Below are 27,982 nucleotides of genomic sequence, written 5' to 3'. Positions count from 1 at the left end.
GTGCGTATAGGCGTGCCTATCGTCCATGCTCATTATCGTGAATGCCTGCTTCTCCAGATTAATTTGTTGTGGGCACGCCCAACTATTAATTACTTTATGCAATAAATTGCAAACGTTTTCTCGCGAATGAGGAAATAGTAGATCATTTGCGAATGTTTTCTTCCATGAATCATTCCTGTTATACGGTATCTTCCATTGTTGCCATTTGCCCTTCATTTCGTACGGTGAGCTTTCATCACGTGATGATGTCTCCAATTGCTCTGTATATTAATATCAAACCAGTGGGGTTCAGCAGGGTTCACTGCACTATTAAATTACGCATAAGAAAGCATTCAATTGGCACTAAGGTTTCAATGAAACACTCCTAAAGTTGATTTTTAATTACTCTCTACAAATCCTATGCACTCACGTGAGAATGTCGTACCTCCTCTTAGTGTAGCCTCTATTACACTACCCAGACATTTTGCACAGTAACTTGTCCAGCATTTAATCAGTTGTCAAGATGGCTGGTACAGCAAATTATTTAATTTATGTTTTTATGCCAAAAGGCACCTATCAGGCTGACTAACAGTGCAAGCCTGTATCATTAGCAATTATTTAGTTACACTTCTCTGAAGGCAAGCAGTTAGGCTACTTATTATTAATTTATGTTTCAGCTAGCTTGATCCAATGCAGGCAATTTATTATATGAATGCTGTATTAGAGTATTTTGATTATTATTTTTTATTTATCACCATGTATCCTGCTGATCTTTGAGAAGTAAAATCCTCCCCTAATATTGGGTTGGCTTTCAGCTTATCTTTCCTTCCTTCCTGTATGCCTAGCTATGTAAGCAAATTCATTTATAACTTCTATATAATCATTGAACATTGACATTGAAATGTTGTATGATGTCACAATAATGACCAATTTTAGGCGGTGAGACATAGCAATGCAGGTGAAGGACCTGAAACATAAAAGTGGCCTAGTTAGTGAGTCAGTAGATAATTCCACTGAATAATTTTTTAAAATATTTTGTAGCAGCAATCATTTTGGGTCATACTGAAGGCACTTTTTGGGCCTGTAACCAATACTGCCAACCAGTCAGGCATGGGGCGAAGTACTTTGGTACTTGTACTTAAGGACACTTAAATACACCTTTTAGAGTACTTGTACTTATACTTAAGTCCTAAGCGATGTACTTAAGGTACTTAAAGTACTTCAAAGTACTTATAAGTACTTTGAAGTACATGAAGTACAATGAAGTCCTTTCACATATGTATAAGTGAAATAAGTTGTAGCTATATATAGATTGGCTCAAAGATGATATATTCCTGGATTGACATGGTCAGCTTTTGGTTGAAGTCACAATTGCTGCATTTGCTCTAAAAACAGGATTTAAAAGGTTTCCCATCTTCTGATTCATTTCTCTGTTGATCTTAGAAACAGTTGTACTGCTTTTGGCCTGAAAGATTTAGTTGATCATTATAAGAAGCAGGCAACTATAGCAGCTAAGAGAAAGATTATGTCCTGAACAGAAAGTCAAAAACAACGAAGTACACTCACTAAGCAGGTGGATGAATACATTGAAGCTGACGTAGTAACAATGGCCCAAAGTCCAGCAAATAAGATAACCAAAAGAAATATCATCTGCTTTCAAGGTTGGCAAAAAAAAACATTCTAGGAGTACCATCTTCCTCTGTGCCTGTTGAGAGACCCTTTAGCATTGTAGGAAAGGTATTTACTCCTGAAAGATTTCACCTTACTGATGGCAGATTTTCACAATTTTATTAGGTGCAACCAAAACTACATAAATGCAATCATGAACACTGTAAGCATAATCTGTACTTGTACTTAAATACTTTCAAAAGTACTTGTACTTTACTTAAGTATTTCTCTTAAAACAATGTCATGTACTTGTACTTCAACAAATGTCAAAGTACTTGTACTTTACTTAAGTACTTTCACATGTACTTCGCCCCATGCCTGCAACCAGTATTGTGAGGCTAGTTTCTAGTCAACAATTTTTGTGAGAAAGTGTAAAAAGTGTAAACCTCCTATTCTGTACTGTATGATAGGTTGAACCCTAATCTTTCTAGCTGAAATAGGCAATTAATCAAACATGTATATAATTTTGTTAATGCTATACTATTACTAGGACCGTGTCACATACAACCAAGTACATGTACCAGCATGACAACCTAAAACCAGGGCAAGGCATATGCAGTGTGTATACTGTTCAAGGGAATACAATATACATAACAATACCTAGTATGAAAACTGCTATATTAAGGTAAGTGACTGCTCTATTAGAGTATCTCGATTGTACAGTACCATACAATACAACAGGTTTATTTCCACCCTTCTTACAACATTATCATTCTCTCCAATGTCTGACAAGCAGGTAAAACACTGACAGTGTTAAGCCACCTTGGTCACCTACAAAACAGCAAATGGCTCTGAAGTATAAAGTACATCAGTGAAATCAATACTAACATTTCTATGCCTACTTTTATAAACGATGGCTTGTCGTTTCGTTGCTTCAGCTTGTCACTTCTAGATTCAGTAACGCCTGTTCCAAAAATGTGCCGGAACTGATTGGAATGCAAGTCACGTGTTAATCTATTTTGATTGGCGTTAAGTAGAAATGTCATACTACTGGCACAAAACTCCCAATTATTTTTCGTTTGTGCCTTTGTTTGTTAATTGGTTTTCATTATATCAAAGCTGCACTGCGCTGTGTAGTAAGTATGGGGAGGCTAGACTTACATGTTAGCTATATGACATTTAGTGGTGACTATGAGTGGTGCCATTGGTAAACTGTGAGGTTTTAGGACATGCTCATTTAAGGCATGTCCACATGACAGCAATAATGCAAATTGAATATGTGTTAATTTGAATTACTCGCGTCCACAAGGAATGCGCATTAGGCAATTTGAATTAAAAGTGGTTTACACGAATCCACCTCCACAGGTGGTTTGAATGTGAATTGGCTGGCGAATCAGGATTCTCTACATCATAGTAATGCAATGCTAGTTAGCATGTGAGGGCTTGACACATTTGTGCGTGACCTTTTGTAAACAACAGAGGGTAGAAATACAGAAGCGCTCGGTGTGATAAAAGCACATAGATGTGTCGAAGCAGTGTTTCATCATTGTAGCTAGCTCTTAGAGTTTGACAGAACGATGATCCCATACCATTCACGCAAGAATTAAATTGACCATTAATTCACGCATTCACTGTACTCGTAGAAATCCTTGTGATACATTATAAACACAAGAATTGTTACAACAAGCTATTCCTTTCATTCTATCATTAAACTCGCCATTGTCTCAGTTGGTACAAATGTTTTCTCAACCATTTAATCATCTGTTTACCATGCTAGTAAATTCAATAATGCACATTACGTGATAATGCATGTGGATCACGTTAAAGTCAGAATCAGTTAATTATGTGGCCTGGTATCATTATCAAAATAATCAGCTAATTTGTTTATCAGTGAACCATTACCTATTTTAACTCACTTAATTCAAAAGAATGAATGAGCATTATAATTACACCCTGTAGATAGTCAAAAGTAGAGATTTGTGATCACGCCGTCAATCCCTTCTTGCTTTGTGGCTTTTCAGCAATCCCTATTCCCCTTTTGAAATTTTTAATTCATCTTTATGTTGTGGTAAGACTGGCGACTGGCTTCACTGTTTAACTTATTTTTTTTGTGCATGAGTTTAAGAACTTTCCTTATTCTAACTTGCATTTTTAATCATAATAATATCAAAAGTACATAATAATAGAGTAGGGAGGAGAGTGTCTAACTTCAGTGGATTCACCAAACTCACTGCACTCAGACCTTGTGACCTTGCGCAATCAACTATAGCCACCAATGGTAACAAATGGCTTGCTCTATGAAGGAGGTTGTAGCACTTCTACTGCTTCAATTAGTAAATATCAACAATCTTCTGTTCACTTAAGGGTATTGATTTATTACTAGAAGTTTTATGGATTGAAGTAGGAGGGTTTGAGTGCAGTGTGTTTGTATGGATTATATTTGAGAGTTAGACACTCTCCTCCCTCTTCTATTATTATGTACTCTTGATAATATTAGAATACAATATGTTAAATCCTACTTGTGTAACATATGTGAGTCTTACTGTGCATTTAAAACCATTGTGTGTGTGTGTGTGTGTGTGTGTATAGAAAGTAACGATGATTGTCAGACTGGAGGAAGCAGTCCCTCACATGACAGAGTAGAACAATTTGTACTGGCAGCACCACCACCTACAGATGGCGCTATAATTGGTAGTAGTAATAACATGGCCACCCCTGATGCAGTCAATGAGAAATATTTACATGACCACTGTTTGGGTATATTCCAACATTTCCGATCAGAGAGCCCACCAACTCCTGTACACCACCAACCTGATGATGTAACTGAGAATGACTGTGAGGTAAGCAATCTGGTTTCATCACCATATTTGAGTGAAAACTGTACATGTCATACTTTGTTAATTAAAAACTATAATGCTCTACCATGAAGGTATTTTGAGGTGCTATTTGTTTGGGGGGGGGACAGTTGTGCTCAGGTATTCAATTCTTTAACATGCCATTTGTGACTACTGTAGTAAGCTGTGATCAGATGAATAAAGCTAACCTAGAAGCTTGAGATCGTGAACAAAGTGGCATATTCTTACTGAAAAATTCCTTTTTAGGAGAGATAGACTGAAGAATTCCATTTTAGGAGAGATAGAAATAGCTCTTATGCTTTACCTTACTACCCAACAAAGATTTCAATGTTTATTCATGCTTAAAGAATAACTGAATAATCAGTCGTTTTGTTCACAAGTATTCAAATAGTAAAAATTGTTATTTGTTTCAGCAGTAGTATACAGTATTATGTACTGTACTGTATGATGATAATGATACAATGGTATTAATTTAGTACACAGTGTACATAGAGTATAGTGTATTATTGGCATAGCATAACCTTAGCCTATATGCGACTGGATCTGTGAAAACCTGGCATAAATGGCACTTTTTAAAATTTTTTTATTATTGAATACTTATAATCTACATAGCCAAATGTATGCTCTGGCAAAGGTTCAGCTTTGTATGCCAATAACTTTTGGAGTTACAGCCCTACAAAGTGGCAACTACAGAAAGATCGATTTGTACAGCAAGTATAGGGAAAATAAATTACAGGCACTTACAAAAACAGTTGTAACTTAAAATGCAATGACATACAGAGTTGCAACTTGCACCATTGTGTTTGCTATGAATATAGAGGAACTCATTGTTGGGTAAGTTTTATCACCTTTCTTCACTATATACAGACACAAAAACAGTGAAGAAAGATTGATCGCATATAATCGCTTTGATGTGACAATGCCCATAACCAACGTCTACTGCAACAAAACGAAACAAAGATTTTCAAACTCCTCTTGAGTAGGCAAAGAAGATGATATCCAAGCTTTTACCGTTAGACCCTTTGTTCACAAAAAAAAAGCATGTAAAAATTTAGTTGTTTTTTTAGTATACCCATTGTAATCAATGGTTTTGTATAGTAAATTTAGGCCTGTGCCATTATGCCAGGTTTCTTGCAGATCCAGTCACATACATAGTATATATGGTGTCACACTACAGCAGTGGAGCCAAGTTCCTCATCATTGTTACAGTTTTCTAAATCAGATGAAAGCTTTGATGTATAGCCAGTAATGTTACCACATCCTATTAGCAAGGTCTGGTATTTGTTGTGTGACATATCTTTACCTGTAATGGAAAGACAAAAGTGTATCTGTTGTTGTCTAAATACTTAACTATGCTTTTGATTTCCTATATTACATAGTTATCACCTAGCTATACATGGCATTACAGGAACATTTCCAACAACAAACGAGACACCAAAATAAGTAGGAACTAGCAAAGCTAAAGCTAAACTTTCACTGACTTTCAATTGACCATCACAAAGAAAGCTTTTGTAATTGTGACCAGATTTGCAAAAAGGGGTCTTCCACACACATCAATTGTACACACTTGGAAGACCATAACGTAGTGTTCAAGAGAGATACAAACCTTAACCATGTCACACTTTATCATTTTCATATTATTTGCCACTGATGGTGATTTTATTAGTGCAATGGGTCATTGTGCTACTTGGCACAGATTTACAGAACTGACTGGTTTTTTATCAGGTCATTTCAAACAGTTGTAATCATATGAAATAAAGTGTATACTGAAAACCCACTGGATGGGGGTTTGGTTTGGGATAGGTAAAACCTAGAAGAGATCATCTATTAGTTTTTTGTTACACATACAGTTTGTGTGTATAACATAGAACTGATAGTGACTTATGGAATCTAGACTAGCTCATTCATTTCTGATAAAACTTTAACTTGTATAATGTTCACTTTGTGTAGGATTCTTTGTGACATGCTGTCACACTTACGTCACAAGATAATCTACTCAACTCACAAAGTGGTGGGTAGTGAGGCACATGGAGAATGACCAGTGTGTCAAGTTGACACAACAATATGTTACAACACCTCCCCTTTTGTCAGGTACATTATCACCTCCATATATACATGACTACTAACTGTACATTTCATATTTATATTTTTATATCATCAACTCAATGCAATGAACATTTGTACAGGATTTTTTAATACAAATATTTCATCAAAAATTGTACGTTTACATAGTGGCATCATTCAAGTAAGGAATTTACTTTATGTAAGAGATCTCCATGAAGGATACAGTGTAATAAAAGCTCTGATAGGCTGCCATCCTATTCTGAGAGACTTAACTAACTGTAGCAAGCTATAATCACAGGGACTTGTTAATTTGTGCTTGTACCCATGCATATCATCTTGTCCAATAGTGTAAGTGTTACCATTGTAAGGCCAAATTGCATGCATGAGACAAGTACTAAGCACTTTTAAGCATACTTGTATGTGACTATTGACAAGTACGTACTTCTGAGTTTCACTTTTACTGTAGTACTTTCAAATTACTTGAACTCATGCTTGAACCAGATACATTTTCCCAAAGGATAACTCCTATTGGTGGGATAATATGTTGGACACACAAACTAGTGTTTTGGTTGCTTCAACAACTGACTTACAAAGATACCCTAAACTGTTCTCATTGACTGAATCCCACCACATGTATCTGTTAACATTATTGTACTACATACTACATGTTTTGGGCTGATGTCACTGGTTGTCTGATGTCAAGTTGCAACATCGCTGCATACTGAATGGTTTTTTCTTGGTACAGTACATACAGCATTACAATTTTGTACAGAATGCGTAGTGTGGTGGTGTATACATCCGTATTGAAGCTATCTGGTACTACAATAGTGGTAGGTACCCAAACCAGGCTTCAGGCTGCTGCTATATATATATATATATGTGACAATTTTCATCAGAAGGGATGGAACATTGAAAACAGCCAAGTATAGCACACGAGCATGCACAACCGCATATTTCGTATGAAATTGTAAGAAGTGCTGAAACCACTGCACGTTATTTCCTGTATAAAAGGGAATCTATAGATTTTCTCCTTTAGAAATTCACAGTAGTCTCATGGGTAGCAAAACACCTCACAACATAATTGTTTCCTTCTGTATCCTGATTTTGCTTAATTGCCAGCCTTTCCTCACAAGGTGTCAACTGTATGTTTCAACAAGCACACTTAAACATGACAGACAAAACAGTTTGTGAATATGTTTAACCAAGGCATGCACATGTGTTTCCTGTGATGTCACTGTTTATAATCATACCTATAACCAAGAGTACATGATAATAGAGTAGGGATTCACCAAACTCACTGCGCTCAGACCTTGCGCAATCAACTATAGCCACCAATGGTAACAAATGGCTTGCTCTATGAAGGAGGTTGTAGCACTTCTACTGCTTCACTGGTTTGTGTTCATCACTGAACAGAAGACTGTTGACATTTCCTAATTGAAGCAGTAGAAGTGCTACAACCTCCTTCATAGAGCAAGCCATTTGTTACCATTGGTGGCTATAGTTGATTGCACAAGGTCTGAGCGCAGTGAGTTTGGTGAATCCCTACTCTATTATTATGTACTCTTGGTTATAGGTATGATTATAAACAATGACACATGTACATTCACAGGAAACACATGTGCATGCCAAGTTTTATGGATTGAAGTAGGAGGGTTTGAGCGCAGTGTGTTTGTATGGGTTATATTGAGAGTTAGACACTCTCCTCTCTCTTCTATTATTATGCACTCTTGCTATAACCATGTAATTTTAAAGTGATGGTATTTTTTTCTTACAAATGACAGTAAATTGGTTTTGTCATGTATACTGTCACCATGACAACAGCAGCTAAAAGATCACATTCAAGCAGCAGGAAAAAGCTTTGGTTTGTGTTCATCACTGCTAAACACTTGCTTTCATGTTGTGGTTGTGTTCAATGCCTAAACACCTGTAAGTCAAGTTGCAAAACACTTTGCCTTTTGACCATTGTTTATAATGTTAATGGACCTTCTTGCTGTGCTGGTGGGAAGTGTCCCTAGTTTTCACCACCAAATAATCCCCTGCAAACTTATAAATATAGTGCACATGTGCATACTTGTATAGCCTACTTCAAAATGCTGTTGTTTGTTTTTGAAGTTTAAGTCTCCCACTTCATTGTTGCAATTTTCTGAATCAGATGAGAGTCTTCAGTGATGATATATAACATCCTGTGTAAAAGGTTTGCTATTTGTTTGCCTAACACACCTATAACAGGAACGCTAACTGATTATAATTCAAAAAACAAGTATTAGGTATACCATATACACACAAATTTTCGAGGTACATAATTTTCATGGTCTCATTTTCAAGGATCACTCATTGTTACCTATTAGAAAGCATAGAGCTAACTTTTAATTTTTGTTGATGAAAAGAAAGCCAAGCAACTGTGAAATCCATAAAAATAACATCCCTTGAAAATTTGTACATATACAGTAAAAGGTGTGCCAGTATGTTTGTTGGTTGTTTGGTATTTCTGCAACAGTCACTTGTTGCCAAGTAGAGATCACTAGCACTGTTCATACTGTTCATTCCATTGATACATGAAAAGTCAGTCTCAAGTATTAAACATTTTTTTTTTGTTTTAATGAAGTACGAAAGCTATTCACAAACTAACTGTGCACAATAAAATATAATTATAAATATGAAATTGTGGTCCCGAAAGCAAACTCTAGGGTATTTGGTTTTGAAGAATGTCAGATTGTTAGTGAGAATGTGCATAACTACTGCATTCCTGTCTTCATTGACCCATCAGAGTTAAGTACAACTATTACATGTATGTAGCATCTATATATGGTTTGCCACCTACTCCCCCCCTTCCAAAAGGTCACCTATCAGTTTTCTTATACACACACCTAGAATGACATACTCCTGTTAAGTTACCATTTATAATGTGTAGTTTACGTGTGGCATGTGAATTCTTATTTGTCACATAACAACATCTTTAACACTACATACAGACAAGATGATCTAATACGTACCTCCTTACATTACCTCCTACATCAACATCAAGTTAACGAGGTCTCGAAGTATACCCAGTACTTGACATGATCGCTATAATTGAGGTGGTCTTACTATTGAGGTCATGAAGTACACCTACCTACTTGACGTGGTTACTACATTGAATACCACTGATTGTACTAGCTAGTATCATTTGTTTGTTTGTTTGTTTGTTTGTTCATTTGTTTGTTTATACCAATATACAAAGAATACAGCCGATACATGGTTTTTCCGATAACCGATCTGATAATCAGTGCAACACTAGAAATTACACATGTGTATTTCAATTCTTTATAGCCATATGAAACAACTGAGTTTGACTTGAAATTTGAAATATGAATAGTTGGCAAGTTGTGGAATTCTTCAATTAGCACAACTACTATAGGTTCCTTTTCCTATAAGTCCATCTACGTAGTTGATACATATTTCTGACTTGGAGTAATAGGAGGCCTTATCAACAATAGGCACAACTGGAACTCGACAAAGATCCAGGTAAATTGGTTGTTGGTCGTGTAATATCCCCTAACCACAATGTCATTTTTAACTGAGCATGATGCTCCAGTAGCATAACCACTCCCACGCTTAATCACATAACTCAAAGTCATCCCAACAAGTGGTCATTCAGGGACCTACTTGAGGCATCAGATTACAAGATAATCCAATATACACTCTGTTTAGTCAGTGTATGTATCACTCCATGTTAGCATAACCGACATAATATTGAAGACATTTAGAAAATATTATACAGCAAAAACCATCACATTATTACAAGTACACTGAGCGCTAGAGAAATATTTGCATGTAGGGATTTTTCTGATCATAACACTTTATTTTCGTGGAAACAGTATAAAAACTGGGGAAGTTTCAGGGAACTTTGTCCAATAAACACAGACAGTATACACGACCTTTCCCTGTAAGGTTTATGACTGTAAAATGAAACCACATGTATTTACTGTCATGTATGCATACAAAGTGATAGTAGGTAAAAACACCACAAGAAAATTCCCATCTTTTGTTTACATCACACATTCCAGTCTTTGCCATCTGTTCAATAATTTGATGAATGACAAGGAAAAATTATATTAGGGAAATTTACATGAATCCACTTAATTATAGCTGAGTGTACAGCAGCAATCTCTACGTGGTTAAAAATCTAAAAGTTGTCATCTTAATGTATTAAGGCTTACGATGACATTATGTTATGCATATCCTGTACCTTCATGACACAAAGCATATAGGCGATGCATTACATGGTATACTTTCCATAGCATTCCTCTTGAATGTGCAATTTTACCCATAGGATTGCAAGAAAGTGTCCATACAATTTTTTCTACGTATAGTTGCAGAACAACATCAGTATAGTTATAGGAATCTACAAAGTTTACGCATGTGCATAAACTGTGCTGTTTGAGTCAGGTCGTGTTTATAAACTAAATTAGTCATAACTGTACCATATCCCACTGTGATCCCCCCACGAAAAGTTCCCAAACACTTAAAGCGATTTCAGCAGTTAAAAAAGATTGAGAAGGTCATCACATCAATACTACGTATATACGTAAAAGGGAGGGGTACAGTTATAGTAAGCCAGATAGCATGTATATAGTGAATTCTGTAAAGCTATACATATCTTGTCAGCTTATTGAAATGGTATCTGTAGTCATTGTTACAAACTAAAACTGACTAGAGAATTTTGTTCAATAAACATACATGTACACAACACCTTTTTCAAAACTTCATGACCTGATCACATATTTGGGTATATAGTGTATACAGTGCATTTCCTGCCATGCAGTTAGGGCGTTTTAAAAGAGAAAGGGCTAACTATATACCACACATGAAAATCCCCTCATGTTTACAACATGTGATATTTGGCCATATGTGATATGTGATATGAGATATTTACTTGTTTACAACATGTGATACAAATTTGATTGTGTTACTAACCAAATTAGTTGACTGGTAAGACTTCTCATCACTGATGAACATCAATAAATCAAATCACAGCACCACAGAAAGCAAGGGAATTAAAATTAAGAATTGATCAACCTGTAAATGTAACAAAGTACATAACAGAATGTGTATAATCAAATATTGAATAACTGTGAGCATGCAGTATGGTATACTTATCATCATCATAGTATCACTACTTGTTTAGCCCATGCATTTATTTTAAATCCAGCTTTAAGTTGTGTGTTGTACAGTGATTTGGTGAAGTGTAGGTAGCTTTACTGCACTATCATTAACAGTGACAGTTTTGACACGATAACAATGCACTAGCTAATGATCTGCTAGGACTTTCCTCAACAGTAATCTTGATATAAAGCAGTCATTTCTGTTTACGAATAATATGTACATGATCAGTCTGATGAAGTTGTACATGCAAAAAAGTGGTTTGGTATTTTCACCCAAAACCCCAAGTGCTTTCGCAAAACAAAGTATATCTCCTTAAAGCTAACATGAAGAGTGATCTGAATAATTATTAAGCCTGCTTCAGTCAACCCCACCATTTGTTTATTTTGTATTGCAACTATTGAGGGTCACACGAAATACCAAATAAAATTATCATATAATGCCATTAAGGGCAATAATTTTAGGTGGCACTTAAAGCATCCTCTGGACATCAATATTGATAAATACTTGTGTAAAATTTGAAGGGGGGAAATTTCATGAATAGCTGTCAATTTGCAAATCATGTGAAAATTCTCCCTGCAACAAAATGGTACAATCTTGTAATCACCAAGAAACATGAAATGATGGTTTCAAATGAGATCAAAACAAATTCTAGACTTTAGTCATTTGGCTGGTAAAACTAATTTGTAGTGCATAGGCCGTTTACTAGAAAGTGAAAACTACTGAACTTACTTATATTCCTTTAAATATTGTTGACTCATCACACTGTCGTCAGTATCTATGCACACATGCTTCTCCACCTGTTCCCGCAAAAGGTACCATCAGTTCTGGTTATACACATAATTGGAATCTACAATGACACATTCGTAGTAAAACTTTGCCATAAATGACTACCAACCATTCGCAATATTCAGTTTATGTGTGGCATGTGATTGTCATATGACACATATCCATTCGTCATGCATATGACACAATATTATTACAGGCCACTAGATGATCTACTACACTACTTGTTATCTCAGCAAAGTGTGTGCAATGAGGCAGGTAACTCCCCTAGCCACATTTAATACATGTTGCTCCACACCTCCCTACAGTCAAGTACAGGATCTCCTTATATACATGATGTACGGAATAACCATTTGTGCAATGAACATATTTTAATATTTGTGTTATCACCTCAATACAATGAACATTTTGTAAAGACTTCTTCAATACAAATATTTGAAATGTTAGTATAAATGTAGGTAGAGTAGAGTAATGAGTATCAATATAAACAGTATTTTGGGTGAATTTCTCAGTGATGAGTGAGCTTCATCTTCCATGAACTAGCAAAGGTATTGTATGGAAAATTGGCAATCACATAATGACTATAATATCTAATGTATAGAATACTGTGATCATAACAACGATTAAGCATTTCTTACACTTTTGTATGAATTGCACAGTGTGGTTGACATGACACAATTACAGGTAAATACAATAAACAGTCGTGGGTTCCTACAAAGGTGATAGCTAGCTACCTTTTTATGGATTATTGCGTTGCCGTCATCATCGTCATTGTTTTGTTCAGATAAGTGAAGACACTTCTGTTATGGACAGTTCAGGTACAGTACCTATATGACGTTGAAACATAATAGAGATGAGACATGTAAAACAGTGCATCAATGTGGTGTGATACCAGGAATTTTTGATTAACTATACTGCACACTAATTTAGACCTTGAAATTTGATACTGATGTTATAAGTATGAAGTCCAGCTGATATAGAGTTTTTCGATAGCTGATATAAATTTCCTGTTTCAAATGACCACTTAGGATGACATGCACATATGACGTATGGTAACCATGATTCTTTCCATACTGTTCTATAGCACACTAATGACCTAAAGGTCATTGTACAGTTTTCAAATATTATGTTTACATACTAGGAATGATGCATTTCCTGGTATATGTAGACAGTGTAATATCTGTGTGCTAATTATTACATTACCATATATACCACATAAAGATTCCCCTTACCTGTGTATAATTTAGCTGGATCAATCACAAGTTACATGATTACTAGTTTATCACTGTGTTACTGTACATTGCAAGGTTCTTTCTTCACCTAACAAAAAAGTGGTGGGATTATAATGACATGGGACATCATCATTGAGTTACAACTATGAAACGTTATGTGATATTCTTATGTGGAAGATACCATATTAAGCCTGTTAAGTTCATAACAAGCTCAATTACTTGTGAATTCTTTAGTTATATATATTTTCTTTGAAACAAAATCCAAAACAATTCCGATGGCTAGTTATAATATTCATAGAATAATCACATATTCCTCGAAGCAGTGCTAGTTATGTAGTAAATGTTTTGTGTTATTAGAGGATTGTCAGTGTACACCTACACAGACAGTCACTGACTAGATCAAATAAGAAGGAGTGTACCTGTTATGCATGGTAGTGAGAGAAATTGGTTTTAGCTTTGATGTCTTTTATTGTCATAGCCTGTCGCAGAAGTTCAGCTATAGCCAATAATGTTAACAGTTCTACCACACATGAACTTTGATCAAGTTGTTATGCTAGAAAGCACCATTAAGTGACAGTTATACAGCTAGCATAGTCAGTGGGGGTTATTCACTTATTTAATACAACTTAATTTTAACCTTTGTTCTGCCATAGGCTTCTATGATTCTGCCAGTGATAATGGTAAGTGGTACATATTATGCACTGAAGCCCTAATCATATTTTAGGCCAAGATTAATAATTATTTCCTTTCCATGCATGCATGATGCACGCAAGTCAATTGGAAGGGCCTTGAGGAACTTACCTACACTTGAGGATTTGAAGTGTGTGTGTGTGTGTGTGTGTGTGTGTTGTGTGTGTGTGCGTCTAAAGTGTCTTTTGTGCTGCCAACAGAGCATCCCAGGAAAGGAATTTTCCTTGTAATTGTGGAAGATGTTTCAAATGACCAGGAGATCTGACAAGACATCATCATTTCTGTGATGTTTACAGTTTGTCACTAGTTCAGGATTCATCCTGAGGCTCTGCCTATTATGGTACTTGTTGCTGTGGGCAGTTTCCAAGGTTACAATGTGTACATCATTTAACAAATCGCACATATACCAACTCACAAACATTATTTATAGTATGGGATGCTATATTTGCTCTATTGACCATCAATACCAGCCTGCAGCATGTAGCCATTATCCTATCAATACCACATAATCCATTTATTGACCAGCAATAGACCACAATGAAGCAATTTGTGGTCATTGTTTGGTATGATATCAGCTAAAACACAATGCCGGACAACCTGCTATCCCGGCTGCTGCTAGCAAAAGGATTCCGTCTAAGTAATTCAATTCTATAGGGGCATGTAAACATGTAAGTGCATTTAAATCACAATAATTGTATACACAATGCACTAGAGGTGTACCGATAATCGGATCGGCTACAATATCGGTCACCGATATGGCATTTTTTACCAATATCCGTATCGGTACAGAACAGCAGTAGGACCGATATCGCTACCGATATTTATACAGTAGCAATGATTTGTACATAAATGGATTATGCATTGGTTTTCTACGTTATTCATGTGGTTCATTAGTGCCAGTGGCTTATTGTTCACTCTGCAAAAAGCGCTACGCTACGAGAAGCCATATAAATACATGCGATTCTAGTGTTCAGTCTTTACAAATGAAGCAGTTATAGAATACCTTCATAATAAAAGAAGGGTCACAGGATAACCAAGGAAACTTGCTGTATCAGCTTCCTCACAAGCCATTAGAATGCGGAGTAATGCTATTGCAAAAATATCCGTTTTAGGCTTCATGGGAGTAGTCTATACATAAAAATATTTGTGGGTGCCTAATTGTCTGGATTGCACAACAGAAACTCAAGCTGTATACCACCACAGGTACAGTATAGCAATGAATACATGCACATATTGTTGTACATAGGGTAGGTAAATGTACATTTTCGTGTACTTAAAAATATTAATGCAAATATCGGATCGACTATCGGTTACCGGCTTCTTTGGTTGCATCAATATCGGATATCGGTACATGCCAAAAACCCATATCGGTACACCTCTACAATGCACACCTTACAACTACTTGGCACTTAGCTGCTTATAACTGTTGTATCACACAAGTTAACATGTGTGCACACTAACCTATTGCTACCAGCTGCACTTTCAATAACTAGTACATTAGGTGGTCTGATAACAGAAGCCAACCACTTGTATAATAACCTATTTTGGTTACGATCGACTTATTCTACAAACTCCATTATGATACTTTTGTTTCTCCTGTGTTGAGGCTCAATGGATATAGTATGGCATCAGTCATACTCCCTTCAAATGAGTGTTAAATACCTGCCAATTACATTCATTTATATATAGCAGCGTTTGAAATGATGCAACACCTTCTTGCCTGTGTGCTAGTTCATAACCATAGCAGTTATGTGTTACGTAATTTCCTAAATTTAGCTGTATGGCAAACAGGAATGCACTGTGTACAGCATCTATTTTTGTACAATTTATAAGGCTAACAGCAAACTCTTATACAAATTCATTGCCATGTATCAAATTTAGTATCATGATCACCACTAGGGAAAGTTTATTTACCAGTGGCATGCAGGGAATAACTAAAGTCATATATACATTCCACAAGGAATCCATCCTAGCTATCACCTATAGTAGTCATGGATCATGTTGCAGTATTAATTACCTATTAATAACCAACTGATAACTATAATGGTCTATTCATTGGAATTGCCAATACCTTCTTTCACTTAACAATTACCACTAAACAGTATTGTTCCCTTCAAAGCATCCATGTGGCAAAGGTATTTAGCCCTTCGGTACCCTGGATAACCACATATCATAGCCACAGGACAATATTTGCTAAGGGGTGACATACATGTCTGTATAATATTATATACACACTGCACTGTATTTCCTTGGTTAAATGCTGCACCTTCAATAGTAACCGTACTTGAGTGGTGTCACAATTAATTTTGGCTTAAACGCTGTTTTCGTGATGGTCATGCAAGTACGAATAGTTGCCGCTTTGATTTTCATGAAGCTTACGTGAAGAGTGATCTGATTATCAAGTCTATCCCACTCAACCCCACCATGTGTATTTTTTGTATTGAGACTATTGAGGGTCACGTGAAATACCAATTAAAAGAATGCAATTAACGGCAATAATATTAGATCGCATGTCCAACCTCCTCTGGTACTAGCTAGTATCATTTGTTTATTGATGTAAGTACATGCACTGAATAAAAATCAAGATCAACTGCACTATCAGTTTTTGTGTAATGTCGGTGTGTTATTAACAAAACATTCCCAATATTTGTATGTGGGATACAAACCACTGCGGTACACAGTAAATGGAAAGCCAGTGTATACAAATAGCCTACAACAGCACAATATTTACCCTATTTGATTTGTGGTAAGTTATGATGTCTCCTAGCCAACCACCTTCAATCACACACATCATAGTTAAACAGGTGTTAAATTTGGTAGGAGGATACCAGAGACATTTGCGAGATAGTATTGCCACCTCAGTGGCATAGCCAGGAATGAATTTTTACCAAGGCAAAGTTTATACATTGACCTAATTGAAAGGACTCAACTGATTCACAAATACTTTCAAGCATGGATGGTACAACATTTGCAGGTTGACTCTCTGGTTGGATTGAAGAAACTGTTTCAGAAGACTATGAGCATTTTTCTACATGTCATAAGTAATGCTCCAGCTTAGTTGATGGTACAGTATACCATGCTTCAATTATTACACTAATTTAATTGCATTCAACCAGCACAAAAAACTGAATTATTCCAGAGATAGTTTAAGTGGTCAGGCCATCCATGGACTGCAACAGAGGTCATAGTCACGTGCACACTATACTTTTTTATTGATCTGATGTGATATTTAAGTCAGAGATTATCTCTTCCATGTGATGATCAACTGCATGTGCTAAACATGTCAAGCTAGGGAGTCGCTCCCTCAAGGAGAATTTTGAAAATATATGCTTTGAAATGACATTGTGGAGGCTATTTTATTATTAAAACTGATTTGCATGATCAATTAGCTCAATGCCATGCCATGCAGTTGACTCATCGGAATTTTTGAAAAGTAATTTAAATACAATTAACATAAATGTAAATAATTCAGACCAAGCAGTGTAATGAGAACTGTGGCTGATCTGTACTGAATGCTCTATTAGAGTATAGTATATCACGATGATGCTCTATTAGAGTATCTCGATCTTTTACAAACTCAAGTAGCTGAAAAGTGGTCCAGCACCGTGTCACTGTAGGCTCTGGCCCTGCTTAATACTACAGCCATAGATTCTATTATGTGTGATACAGTAATACTGTCTAGTATAAACGTTTGAGTAGAAAATCCGGGATGCCAAAACTCAGGCCTGTTCAGCCTGTTGTTGAGAATTTTTACTGAGGCAGCTGCCTCGGTTGCCTCAATGGTAGCTACGCTACTGCCATCTATCCCTGCTTTGCCAACAGCTCATGTCTCTTAGAATTCTAATGTAACTGGTTCTCCGTGACATCATTGAACTGGCAGCAAGCCACCTAAACAGAAGACCCAATGGAACTGGCTTCATATACAGATAGTACTCTTACTGGATCAACTAGTGTGGTTGGCCAAGAAACTGGACCCTTTTCATTCAATGGACAAGTGTCAAAGGATTAGCTGCCTAAAGAATGGTAATGCAAATATGTATACAAAGCCTCATATAAAGTTCTGATATTTTGAATACTGTGTGAAGGGAAGCCCATTATTTTTAAGTAGACCAACGCCTGACCTGGACACTATACAATTTGGTCTCTGACCAATCATTATGTGCAGTGATAACAAAGGTCCAGATTGTTTTCTGGTATTTTACACACTGTGTCAGAAAGACTCAAGTCAAGATATTACTCATGGTACAGACTGTTCATAGTAACATGTTAAGATCATTCAGAAACAAAACCATCAGATTATTACAAGTATGTCAATAGTGTGAAAGGTTCCTATCAACATGATGAAAGAAGTGAGGTAGTGGAAGACTAGAACCATAACAAGCAATGTTTATATCAATAAACCTGGGGAAGTTTAAGGGAATTGTGTTCAATAAACATGTACATGACCTTCCCTTACTGAGCTTCAAAACCATGTCATGGTTTCTACTGAGTATTTTCTGTCATATGGTATGCTGATAGGTCAAGGTATACCCACAAGATAATTCCCATGATGGTTTGTTTACAAAAACATTGATGATGGTGAAACCCTAGGCAGTTGGCAATAGCCATTCTTCCCTGCCAGAGGCATGAATACAAACACATTTACAATCAACAGTAAACACCAATATAGGACAAACGATGTAGTTAAACATGCACACAATAGAAAACAACTACAACAAAAACACAATACATCAACCCCTACATGTAGAGAGAAGATTACACTTTGTACTAACAATAAAAAATGAAGATAACTGGCCCAATCCCTAGCAACGTCAGTTCATATAGCATAAACCTCCATAATGCTATTGTATAGATTGAAAACATTGTCTTTAAAGGGTTGGTCTAGTGTGATAACAAACATTGTATCCTTTTGTTATGGTCTTGATTAACAAAAATTCCCTTTGTCAGCAAAAAAATTTCTTTAATCTATGAATACAATCATTCACCTGATATCCATGCATTCATCCATCCAATCATTCACCTGATACACTGGAATGTGCATGGTTACTTTTATCACTTAGCAGTTTCTCTAAGAACAAAAATATGCACTAAATAATAAATAAGTGTGTATGCACACAGCACTGTTGATAATATAGTTATGGTCACTGATCACCAACATGGCATAAGACCATACACAGGACTTACAACCACATCAGTGTTTTCGTAGCAGTATTTTTTTGCATATGTGCAGTTGTGCATTGGTGAGTAAGTAGATATAATGACAAATTTTGCATCTGGTAGTATGGCTAACTGAATTTAAAATTCAAAGAATGCAAGCAATATATACTCCTTGCCAAGTTCATATACGTAGTGATACATAGTGTGACAGACATTCCTGACTAGGAAACAAGTGGTCATTCATGGAGCTACTTTATTATTACAACATAATCTAATGTACACACTGTCTCAAAATTCAGGGTATGTACACTCAGTGGTCTATAACAGACTATTCATAACTGACAAATTGAGAACATTCAAAAAATGTTATACAACAAAATATTATTATGAAAACCCTCACACCCTGTGAATTTTCACAAATTAATATAAATTAATCACAATCAAATCAATCAATCACACTAGTATCACTACGTTATAGTACTAGAGAAATCCTTGTTTGTCGTATATGGCTATGCTGCAAGCAAAGGTTTTGAGCAAAATTAACACACATGCAGGTGAACATTTCCTAATGCATATATCTGATGTCAGGGTAATGGTAACAAAAGTTATGACAAAGCAGCAAAATGGACTCTTTGATCAAGATGCAGTAATGGAGCTACTACAATTTTCCGGTAATACAACAAAGGTACTGCAAAGTATATGATTTGACCAAGCACATCAGAATAGGACTAGGGTGAAATCAGCTAAACTGATATCTCTCAAAATCTAACAAAGTACCTTATTGACTTGGCATGAATGAACCATGTGAGCTAAGTTCAACTGGTGGAATCCCAAATCCTTCAACTTCTGTTTGAGGAGTTCAGAGAACCTTGTGTAGGAGAACTTACCCGTTGGTCGTAGAGTTCTTGTCTTTCAGTTCCCTAGAATAGGAATCCTTCACTGCCTGGTGTAACTCCTGCCTTATGTCAACGTGTAAGTATGGAGTTGGATACAGGTCCTTAGTGTCTAAAGAGATGTACAGGCAAATGTGGTCAGATCGTGAATTACAACCTAGTTTGCGTTCATATTCTGGAGAGAAGTTAGAAGTTCCAAGTAATGAGGACACCATTGTACGTTGTGTAGACCTGCAATTTACATTGCCTTACAACTAAGGTAAGCAGTTAACATCCTAAACATTAGTTACAAAATACAGTAGCACACTGATATATGTATAGGGCAAGCCAATTGGGTGTATGTTCCTTTGTCTGTGTGTTTGTCCGTACATTCTATTAGAGTAAATGTCGTATACTTTTCCAACAGTCCATATGCTGTGAAGCAATACCAGGATGCTTTGAATTTACTATGAGCAAAAGAGGTAAGTTAGATAAAGCATGTACCAAAAAGGTAGATAAAATGAGAAGAAAAAAAAGGTGCCCGGGGCTGGATTCAAACCTGCAGCCTACAATGGCAGTAACTGCAACAACTTCAGGGAGGTGCTATACCAGCTGCTTTTCGTTCAAATGCTATGATGTAGAGCTGCATTCCATAGCAAACCACAGGACAAACAGCTCTGTGAGGTAGCCAGATGATGAGCACGTGAATCACGTTGATACATGCAAAGATAGGTGAGTAAGCTTTGTCAATAGCTGAAACATGACAAAGTAGGATACAAAAAGGTGGTACTGAGAAGAAAAAGTTGTCATAGGGGCAGGAATTGAACCTGGACCTTTGGGTTAACAGTTTTATGCACTAACTTACAGCAAAACCACAGTATTTCATACAAAATTGTAAGAAGTGCTGAAACTACTGCACATCAATCTTTTATAATATTTAAAATTCCACAATAGACTTTCTCCTTGTCAGTATTACAAACTTTTGCAGTAGTTTCATGGGTAGCAAAACACCTCACAACATAATTAGTGTTGATTTTGCCAGCCTTTCCTCACATCCTCGAAATATTTTGACCTCCATATAGGCTAATACATTTTGGGATTGTTAGGAAATAAACGAAAGATTTATTTTTTAGCAACATTGTTCAACCTTGAAAATATTTCCGCCCAAAATATTTAGGCTATACGGCACAGTATACCCACCATCACTCCATGTAAATTTAAAGTAACAAGTATAAGGAATTTTAAACTTGATTAGGGACCATAGAAATAAAAAGTAATGAAACAGGTATTGACTGAAGTAGGGATTTAATGTCCACTAGTATATCTTCAAGTGTAGGCGACCTCCCTTGTTTCACTACTTTATATTTCTATGATCTCTAATCAAGCTTAAAATTCTTAATTTTGCCTTGCACTTGCTTGTTTTCTTTTTTGTAACATTATTATGGATGGTGAGCACATGCATACCGCAATGGAAAGAATAGCACCAGGGCTATTGTTTTCATCTGAACACATACCCTAACTATCAATTACTGAAATAGCAAAGTGGCCATTATGCTTCATTTTCAGCTATGTTTAGCCTGTTACACAGTGTAACAAATGAAGAACACTAGAAGGACCCCTATGTGTCACAACGGAAAATTTGGACGATTCCCATCAAATGTAGGGAAACCATGCATGCAGTTCGTAGTAACTGTTTGGAACAATCGGAAGCACTTTGGGTCATACTGAAGGCACTTTTGGGCTTGGTTATACCTAACCAATATTACCAAGGTGCCATAAAGGTATTGAGGCTGGTTATATCTTTGGCTAGAAAAGTCCAAACCCTAATATACAGTACAATATGATGGTATGTAAAAGTTTTTTGTTTTTTTTTGCACATGACAGCAAACCAGTTACTTTTGTTATATATGTATACTGTCACCATGACGAAACAGTAACTAAAAGATCACATGCAAGCAGCAAGTTGGTTTGTGTTCATCACTATGAAATACTTGGTGTTCTGTTTTGTGTTCAATGCTTATCAGTTTTTTTAACGCCTATCAGTTTTTAATGTTTATCCTAAACACTTGTAAGTCACCTTATTTGCCTTTTGAGTTAATAATGTTGATGGACCTTCTTGCTGTGCTGGTGGGAATTGTCCCTTTTATAATTTTCACCACAAATAATCCCCCTCCTTCTCCCTTGCAAACTTAGTTTAAACACAGTGCACATGTGTTACAACCTACTTTGAAATGCGGTTGGTTAGTTCTATTGTTTAGGTCACCACTGTATGCACTGAGAGTTAAGTCTTCCTTTATCATCATTGCCATTGTTGCAGTTATCTGTGTATAAGATGAGAGACTTCAGCAATGATATAACATCCTGTGTATAAGGTTTTGCTAGTTATTTTGGCATACATTTACCAAACTGTGATGATCACGCACTTTATTACTTATAATAACACAACACTAACTGATTATAATTCCAATAACAATTAAGATTACATGTAGGTATAAAAGGTGTGCAATATGGTTTGTTGGTTGTTTGGTGTTTCTGCAACATTCACTTGTTGGCAAGTAGGTGTTACCAACTTTATCATGCCTGCTATACAAATGTCCAGTGAGTTTTGAGAACTTGTAAAAGTGAAAATCCTAGTTTCTGTAATGACATGAGACCAACCTCTATATACTGTGCAATTATACACCCATTATAAAGACCACTTGCACTGTTCAGACTGTTCAATACGTTGATGCAAGAACAATCAGTCTTGAGTAAACAAAACTGCATCTTGCTATAGACATAATTTTTGTTTTAATTAATGAAGCATGAAAGGTATGCACAAACTAACTGTGTACAACATCTAATAAATAAAAACCACAGGCCCTAAAGGTGAGTAATATATAAACATGAAATTGTGGTCCCAATAAAGAACCCAAAACAAACTCTAGCTAGGCTCTTCGGTTTTAAAGTACATATGTACATATGTGCGAGAATGTGCATAACTACCAAACCTTTTACATTCCTGTTGATTCATTGACTCGTCATAGTTAAGTACAACTATACAAGTAGTATCTATATATAGTTTGCCATCTCCCCCCAGATCAGATTTGCTTATACACACAATTGAAACCTAGAATGACACACTCCTGTTTAAGTTACCTACAAGAAATACCAACCATTCATGTGAAGGATTCTTATTTGTCACATAACAACTTCTATAACACAGACAAGATGATCTAATACATTACCTGACACAAGGTGGTGGGCTGAGCCATGATGAACCCTTCCTCTAGTCAGTTGACACAACAATATGTTGCTACACACCTTCCTACCTCCACATATTTAACATATTTATACATTTGTGTAATTGAACATATTTATATGTTTATACATATATATTTTACAATGTAATGAACCGTTTAATTGCACAGAATTCTTCAATTCAACATATTTGATCATTTGTAATAGTCAAATTAAAGGCACCTGTTAGTGTAGGTAGTAAGCATCATGTCATTATTGTATGACCAATATCTCTTATCTTATAGTCAAAGTATAGTACTTCCACATTTAACATTAACAGAAAAGCAGTCTAGTGTGGTGGCCTTGATTGCAACAGTTATAATAATGGAACAATTGGAACAGTTGTTGATGCAACAGTCATAATAGAAAAAGTGACTTCTCCAGATACCACTATAATATATTTGTGATGATGTGGAAGATTACCTGCTTATGGCTCAATCTCACGAAGCCTCTACTATAACCCAGAACATCGTTTTGGATATATAGCGCTGAAACGATCATAGATTTTAGTATTCAAGTACTTTCTTGCATCAACAATGGAGTACTTAAGAACACCAGCCATACACATGTGAATACAAACTAATAAAATAAAGTTAATAAACACTATAAGCACAGATCCTATTTTCGTGATTGACATTCTGTTCATGAAAGTTTTACTCATTAGTTGTTACTAGCTAGGTGTTCAGTACAGTAACACTACAAATGGGCTGTTGGTATCAGTGATTTGTGAATTTTTACCTCTTGAACATGTGTAAGATGAGCCATTTGTAAAAAACTTTACCTTGTAAAAAAAGCCTAAGGACACAGCTTTGCCATGCAATATAACTAGTGCAATCTACAAAAATATATTAAAGCAACATGCACGGATGCATGCAGACAACAAATAAATAAATATCCATATATATACACGTCTCAACTATCATTGAGGATTTTCATCTCTTTGACAACTGAAATAGGTACCATATTACAGATACATTGGAGTATGGTGAATACTTGTACAGATACATTGGGGTATGGTGAATACTTGCACCAAAGTAGTATAGTTTCTAGCTCCTCTGGTTTTTATGACAACACAGTTTGTTTAAAGTAGTGTAGCACGATCTTTCTTGCTTCATTTCCATGCCAAAACTTTACTACAACCAATTCTCTACAGCCAGTTCTTTGGAGTGCAACACTTGTACTTTTGTATACCAGCCGGGTGTGCAGAAAGATGCAGATAATACCCAGAGGCACAGTCAAAAAGATAAATACAGTTTGTACAATTTGAATAGTGTTACATAATATTACTAACTATAGTACGAGTACAGTTAGGACAGGTGAGACTGAAGTTGGCCATAATTCAACATGGCAGATACGCTGCTAGTCAGACAAAACCAAGTGGGTAGCCCTCCTTTGTACCTTCTCCAAGGTTTGAAGTCCCTGTCCAAGTATGGGTCCCACATATACCAGCCAGGGGATGAATATTCCAAAATTGGATGTACCAGGCTTCTTCTGTATGCCATGGATTTGACATCTTCAGAGCACTCATGAAGGTTGGCATTTTAGATGCTTTGTGGTTCATATGTTGCTTATATGCACTGAAAACAACATGATGAATGTAAGCATAAAAACTGATGCAGTCATCCAATATTATCATTACATTGTTGCTTTGAAACTTCCTGAGGAAGTTGACGCAGCATTACAAAATAGTCATAGCTGAGTTACGGGCTGATTTGCTTCCCTAGCATGTTTTCTAACAAGGTAATACCATTTTCTTGCGTTACAGTAAGATTATGTGGGGCCTTGCTGACTGAAATTCATTTTTGACACAGCTGGATATTCAGTAGTGCCATATCTTCCTAATGGCCACATCAAATCACTCACAATTTGGCACGTACAGACTACATAAACTTGCAAACATGAAGCATTTGCGGAGTGACTCCCGTGGGGGTACTTCCATTTACATATCAAAACATTTGTCAACTTGACCATACGTATAAAAATCTGTAATGTAACAAATGACATCATCAATTAAACATGACACCACAACTTCCACATACTGTAATTTACAGAGATCTGATATGGCTCATCAGAATCCTTGATGAATGACGATCTTACAGTTCATACAATGCACCAATAAGTGTTCTATTCAGGGTGAATATAAAATATGGAATTTGAAAAACTTTGTGTCTTCTGTTCTACATTTTCATTTGGCTATTCAGAGCATTTCTATTATTTCAGCATAGTCATCAGGATTGAAGCTTGTGAGGAGTTTGTTGGACCTCCCCCGAAATTGCACTTCTGGAGCTGTTTTTCACCTGGATGTGTTGAAACCCCCTTTTAACCTAATCTGAAGCAGTCAGCTAAACTGTCATACGTTCTGGATATTGAGCAGTCAGTTGAACCACTGATTGCAGAGCTGTACTAGCCAACAGTCCACCATTGTCCTTAACCCTTTATCTGCTATACTAATTAAGGCTTCAGTTGCCAACATTCATTCAAGATCCATGCACGTCATAATTTACATTGTATTGATATTGATTATTTGGAATTTGAGACACTGACTGGTCAAAATAAATTTTTAGACATTGTTATTCTGGAGCAAGCTTGTCGTTTGTGGAAGAGATGATGTATGGCCTCCCTGAGAAACAACTTTCCTTGTGCTGGTCATGATACTCTACCAACTCCTATATGAACCTGGCTAGGTGGAACATCATTAGTAGCCCTAAATGTGCCCTTTGTCAAGCTCCCCAACCCACAACAAACAATACCGTAGAGTCGGGTTGTTAAGCGCATGTATCTGTTAAGCGCATATTATTTGTTAAGCGCATACACATTTCTTGTAATTAACCATGGATGATAAGCGCACATGGCAAAAATGCGATGATAGAGCTACACACAGCAAGAAGCGGCAAGAAAAGCTGATAAAAGTACTGAAAAATTAATGCCTCCCCAAGCGCTTACGTCTCTCTTGAGGTCTCTCTTCGCCATATATACAGCAAATCAGCCATCTGGATAATAATAATTTCGTTCATCATGAAGGAATTCACCCGGAAATGATATCAGCTATCCTTACACACTGGCGTGGTGACCGGTACAAACTATTAACTACGCTATTACAACGTAGTGATTCCGTGTTACACTCACCATAATTATTTATTAGGCGTATGTGCCTAACAGATAGTATGATTTTTACTAAAAGTTTTCTCCGAAAATTATAAGCGCATGCACTTAACAACCCGACTTTACGGTATCTTGACTGGATATCCTGTCACTCTCGATCAAGGCAGATATACCTGGAGACATGATTCAGTCTTACAGGTTCTTATTCACACTTTTAAACTCTATGCTGGCCTTCAAGAATATCTTGCTAGTGTCTACCCTCCTAGCACCATTCCAACCAATCTTTCCTCCACCCTTAGCAGGCCTGAATTGGTGTTGGTTCCCAATAATTCCAACTGTTTGTTTGAACTAACTATCCCCACCAACTGTACACCCAGCAACATCTTTTGGCTGTTAGAGCTCGGAAGGAAGATAAATATAGATGTTTACAGTATGACCTTGGCTTACCTGTTAATCTCATTTCTATCGAGATTGGCTTGTTTAGGCCATTTTATGCCAGACACAATTGCCCAAGTAGCCAATGCTTGTGAAGTGACGAAGAAGACTATAAGATCTCTGTTTGAGCAGGCTGCTCATATTGCTATCTCACGTTCATACAGGTTCTTTAATTCTACAGCCTCCGGTCCCCGGACTGGGAACTATCGGTCTGCCTAAACCGAGCTTTTCTGCATGCTATGATTACTATTTTTGTTTAATAGTGTAGTCTTACCAGGGCTCCTTACCGGTATCAGTGCATGCTATCCCTGAGTATAGACCCCTGTAGCTACTTAAGTTATTATTGTCTTAACAAAATAATAGACGTCTCTCATCATCAGTGAACAAATATAAACACTGGCATTCACTCACACCATCTGTCTATAGACTCACTTTCTCAGTAGAACTCAGCACCAATTGATCACTAAATTAAAGGTTCAAATGTTGGATCCGACCGCCAACTTCGAGCCCCGTGAAACCTGGTGAAAACATCTTCACCAGGGGTGTTCACGTGACTTGGTGTGGTGCGACCGAGACGCCTTTCGTCAAGGCACAACTCGAAAGGATGAAGATTTTGGGATTCGTTCCTTTAGTTCCACTGTGGAAGACTGCATTCACAAGCATTAGACTCGTTCATGGTTGCACAAACTGAACAATCAGAACTTCTATGGCGGCATATGTTCATGATCCCTAGGTTCTGTTTAGGTCTTTGGTTAATGGTAATAACTTTTATAGTTTACTT

General features: G+C 36.5%; 1 protein-coding gene and 1 long non-coding RNA gene across 22 annotated transcripts in view; one reads left to right on the top strand and one right to left on the bottom strand.

Annotated features, from left to right (window-relative positions):
• The window catches only part of LOC136248898 (uncharacterized), a 40,913-nt gene extending 34,244 nt beyond the window's left edge, over positions 1–6,669 (top strand). For all 4 annotated transcript variants that reach the window (XM_066040743.1, XM_066040741.1, XM_066040742.1 and 1 more), the window contains 2 exons: positions 4,177–4,427; positions 6,393–6,669. In XM_066040743.1, the coding sequence (XP_065896815.1) occupies positions 4,177–4,427; positions 6,393–6,404 (263 nt within the window). In that variant the 3' untranslated portion in view covers positions 6,405–6,669. The remainder of the gene's footprint in view (positions 1–4,176; positions 4,428–6,392) is intronic.
• On the bottom strand, positions 4,823–27,964 carry LOC136248903 (uncharacterized). Of its 18 annotated transcripts, XR_010697872.1 has the most exons (11): positions 27,634–27,924; positions 23,613–23,692; positions 23,376–23,523; positions 22,611–22,706; positions 20,291–20,637; positions 19,342–19,424; positions 13,667–13,754; positions 13,169–13,261; positions 12,381–12,498; positions 11,463–11,564; positions 4,824–5,745 (listed from the first exon to the last, which is right to left on the bottom strand). It is a non-coding gene; the product is annotated as an uncharacterized lncRNA (long non-coding RNA). The 18 variants fall into 18 exon arrangements; XR_010697867.1 differs by having other exon boundaries at positions 4,823–5,745; positions 23,376–25,647; positions 27,634–27,964; XR_010697883.1 differs by adding an exon at positions 8,578–8,726 and having other exon boundaries at positions 4,823–5,745; positions 23,376–27,933.
• Between the last annotated feature and the right edge of the window lie 18 nt (positions 27,965–27,982).

The sequence above is a fragment of the Dysidea avara genome, chromosome 3 (genome assembly GCF_963678975.1).
Source record: "Dysidea avara chromosome 3, odDysAvar1.4, whole genome shotgun sequence".
NCBI classification, from domain to species: Eukaryota; Metazoa; Porifera; class Demospongiae; order Dictyoceratida; family Dysideidae; genus Dysidea; species Dysidea avara.
Note: the sequence above shows the minus strand (reverse complement) of the source record. Positions and strands in the feature narration are given on the sequence as shown.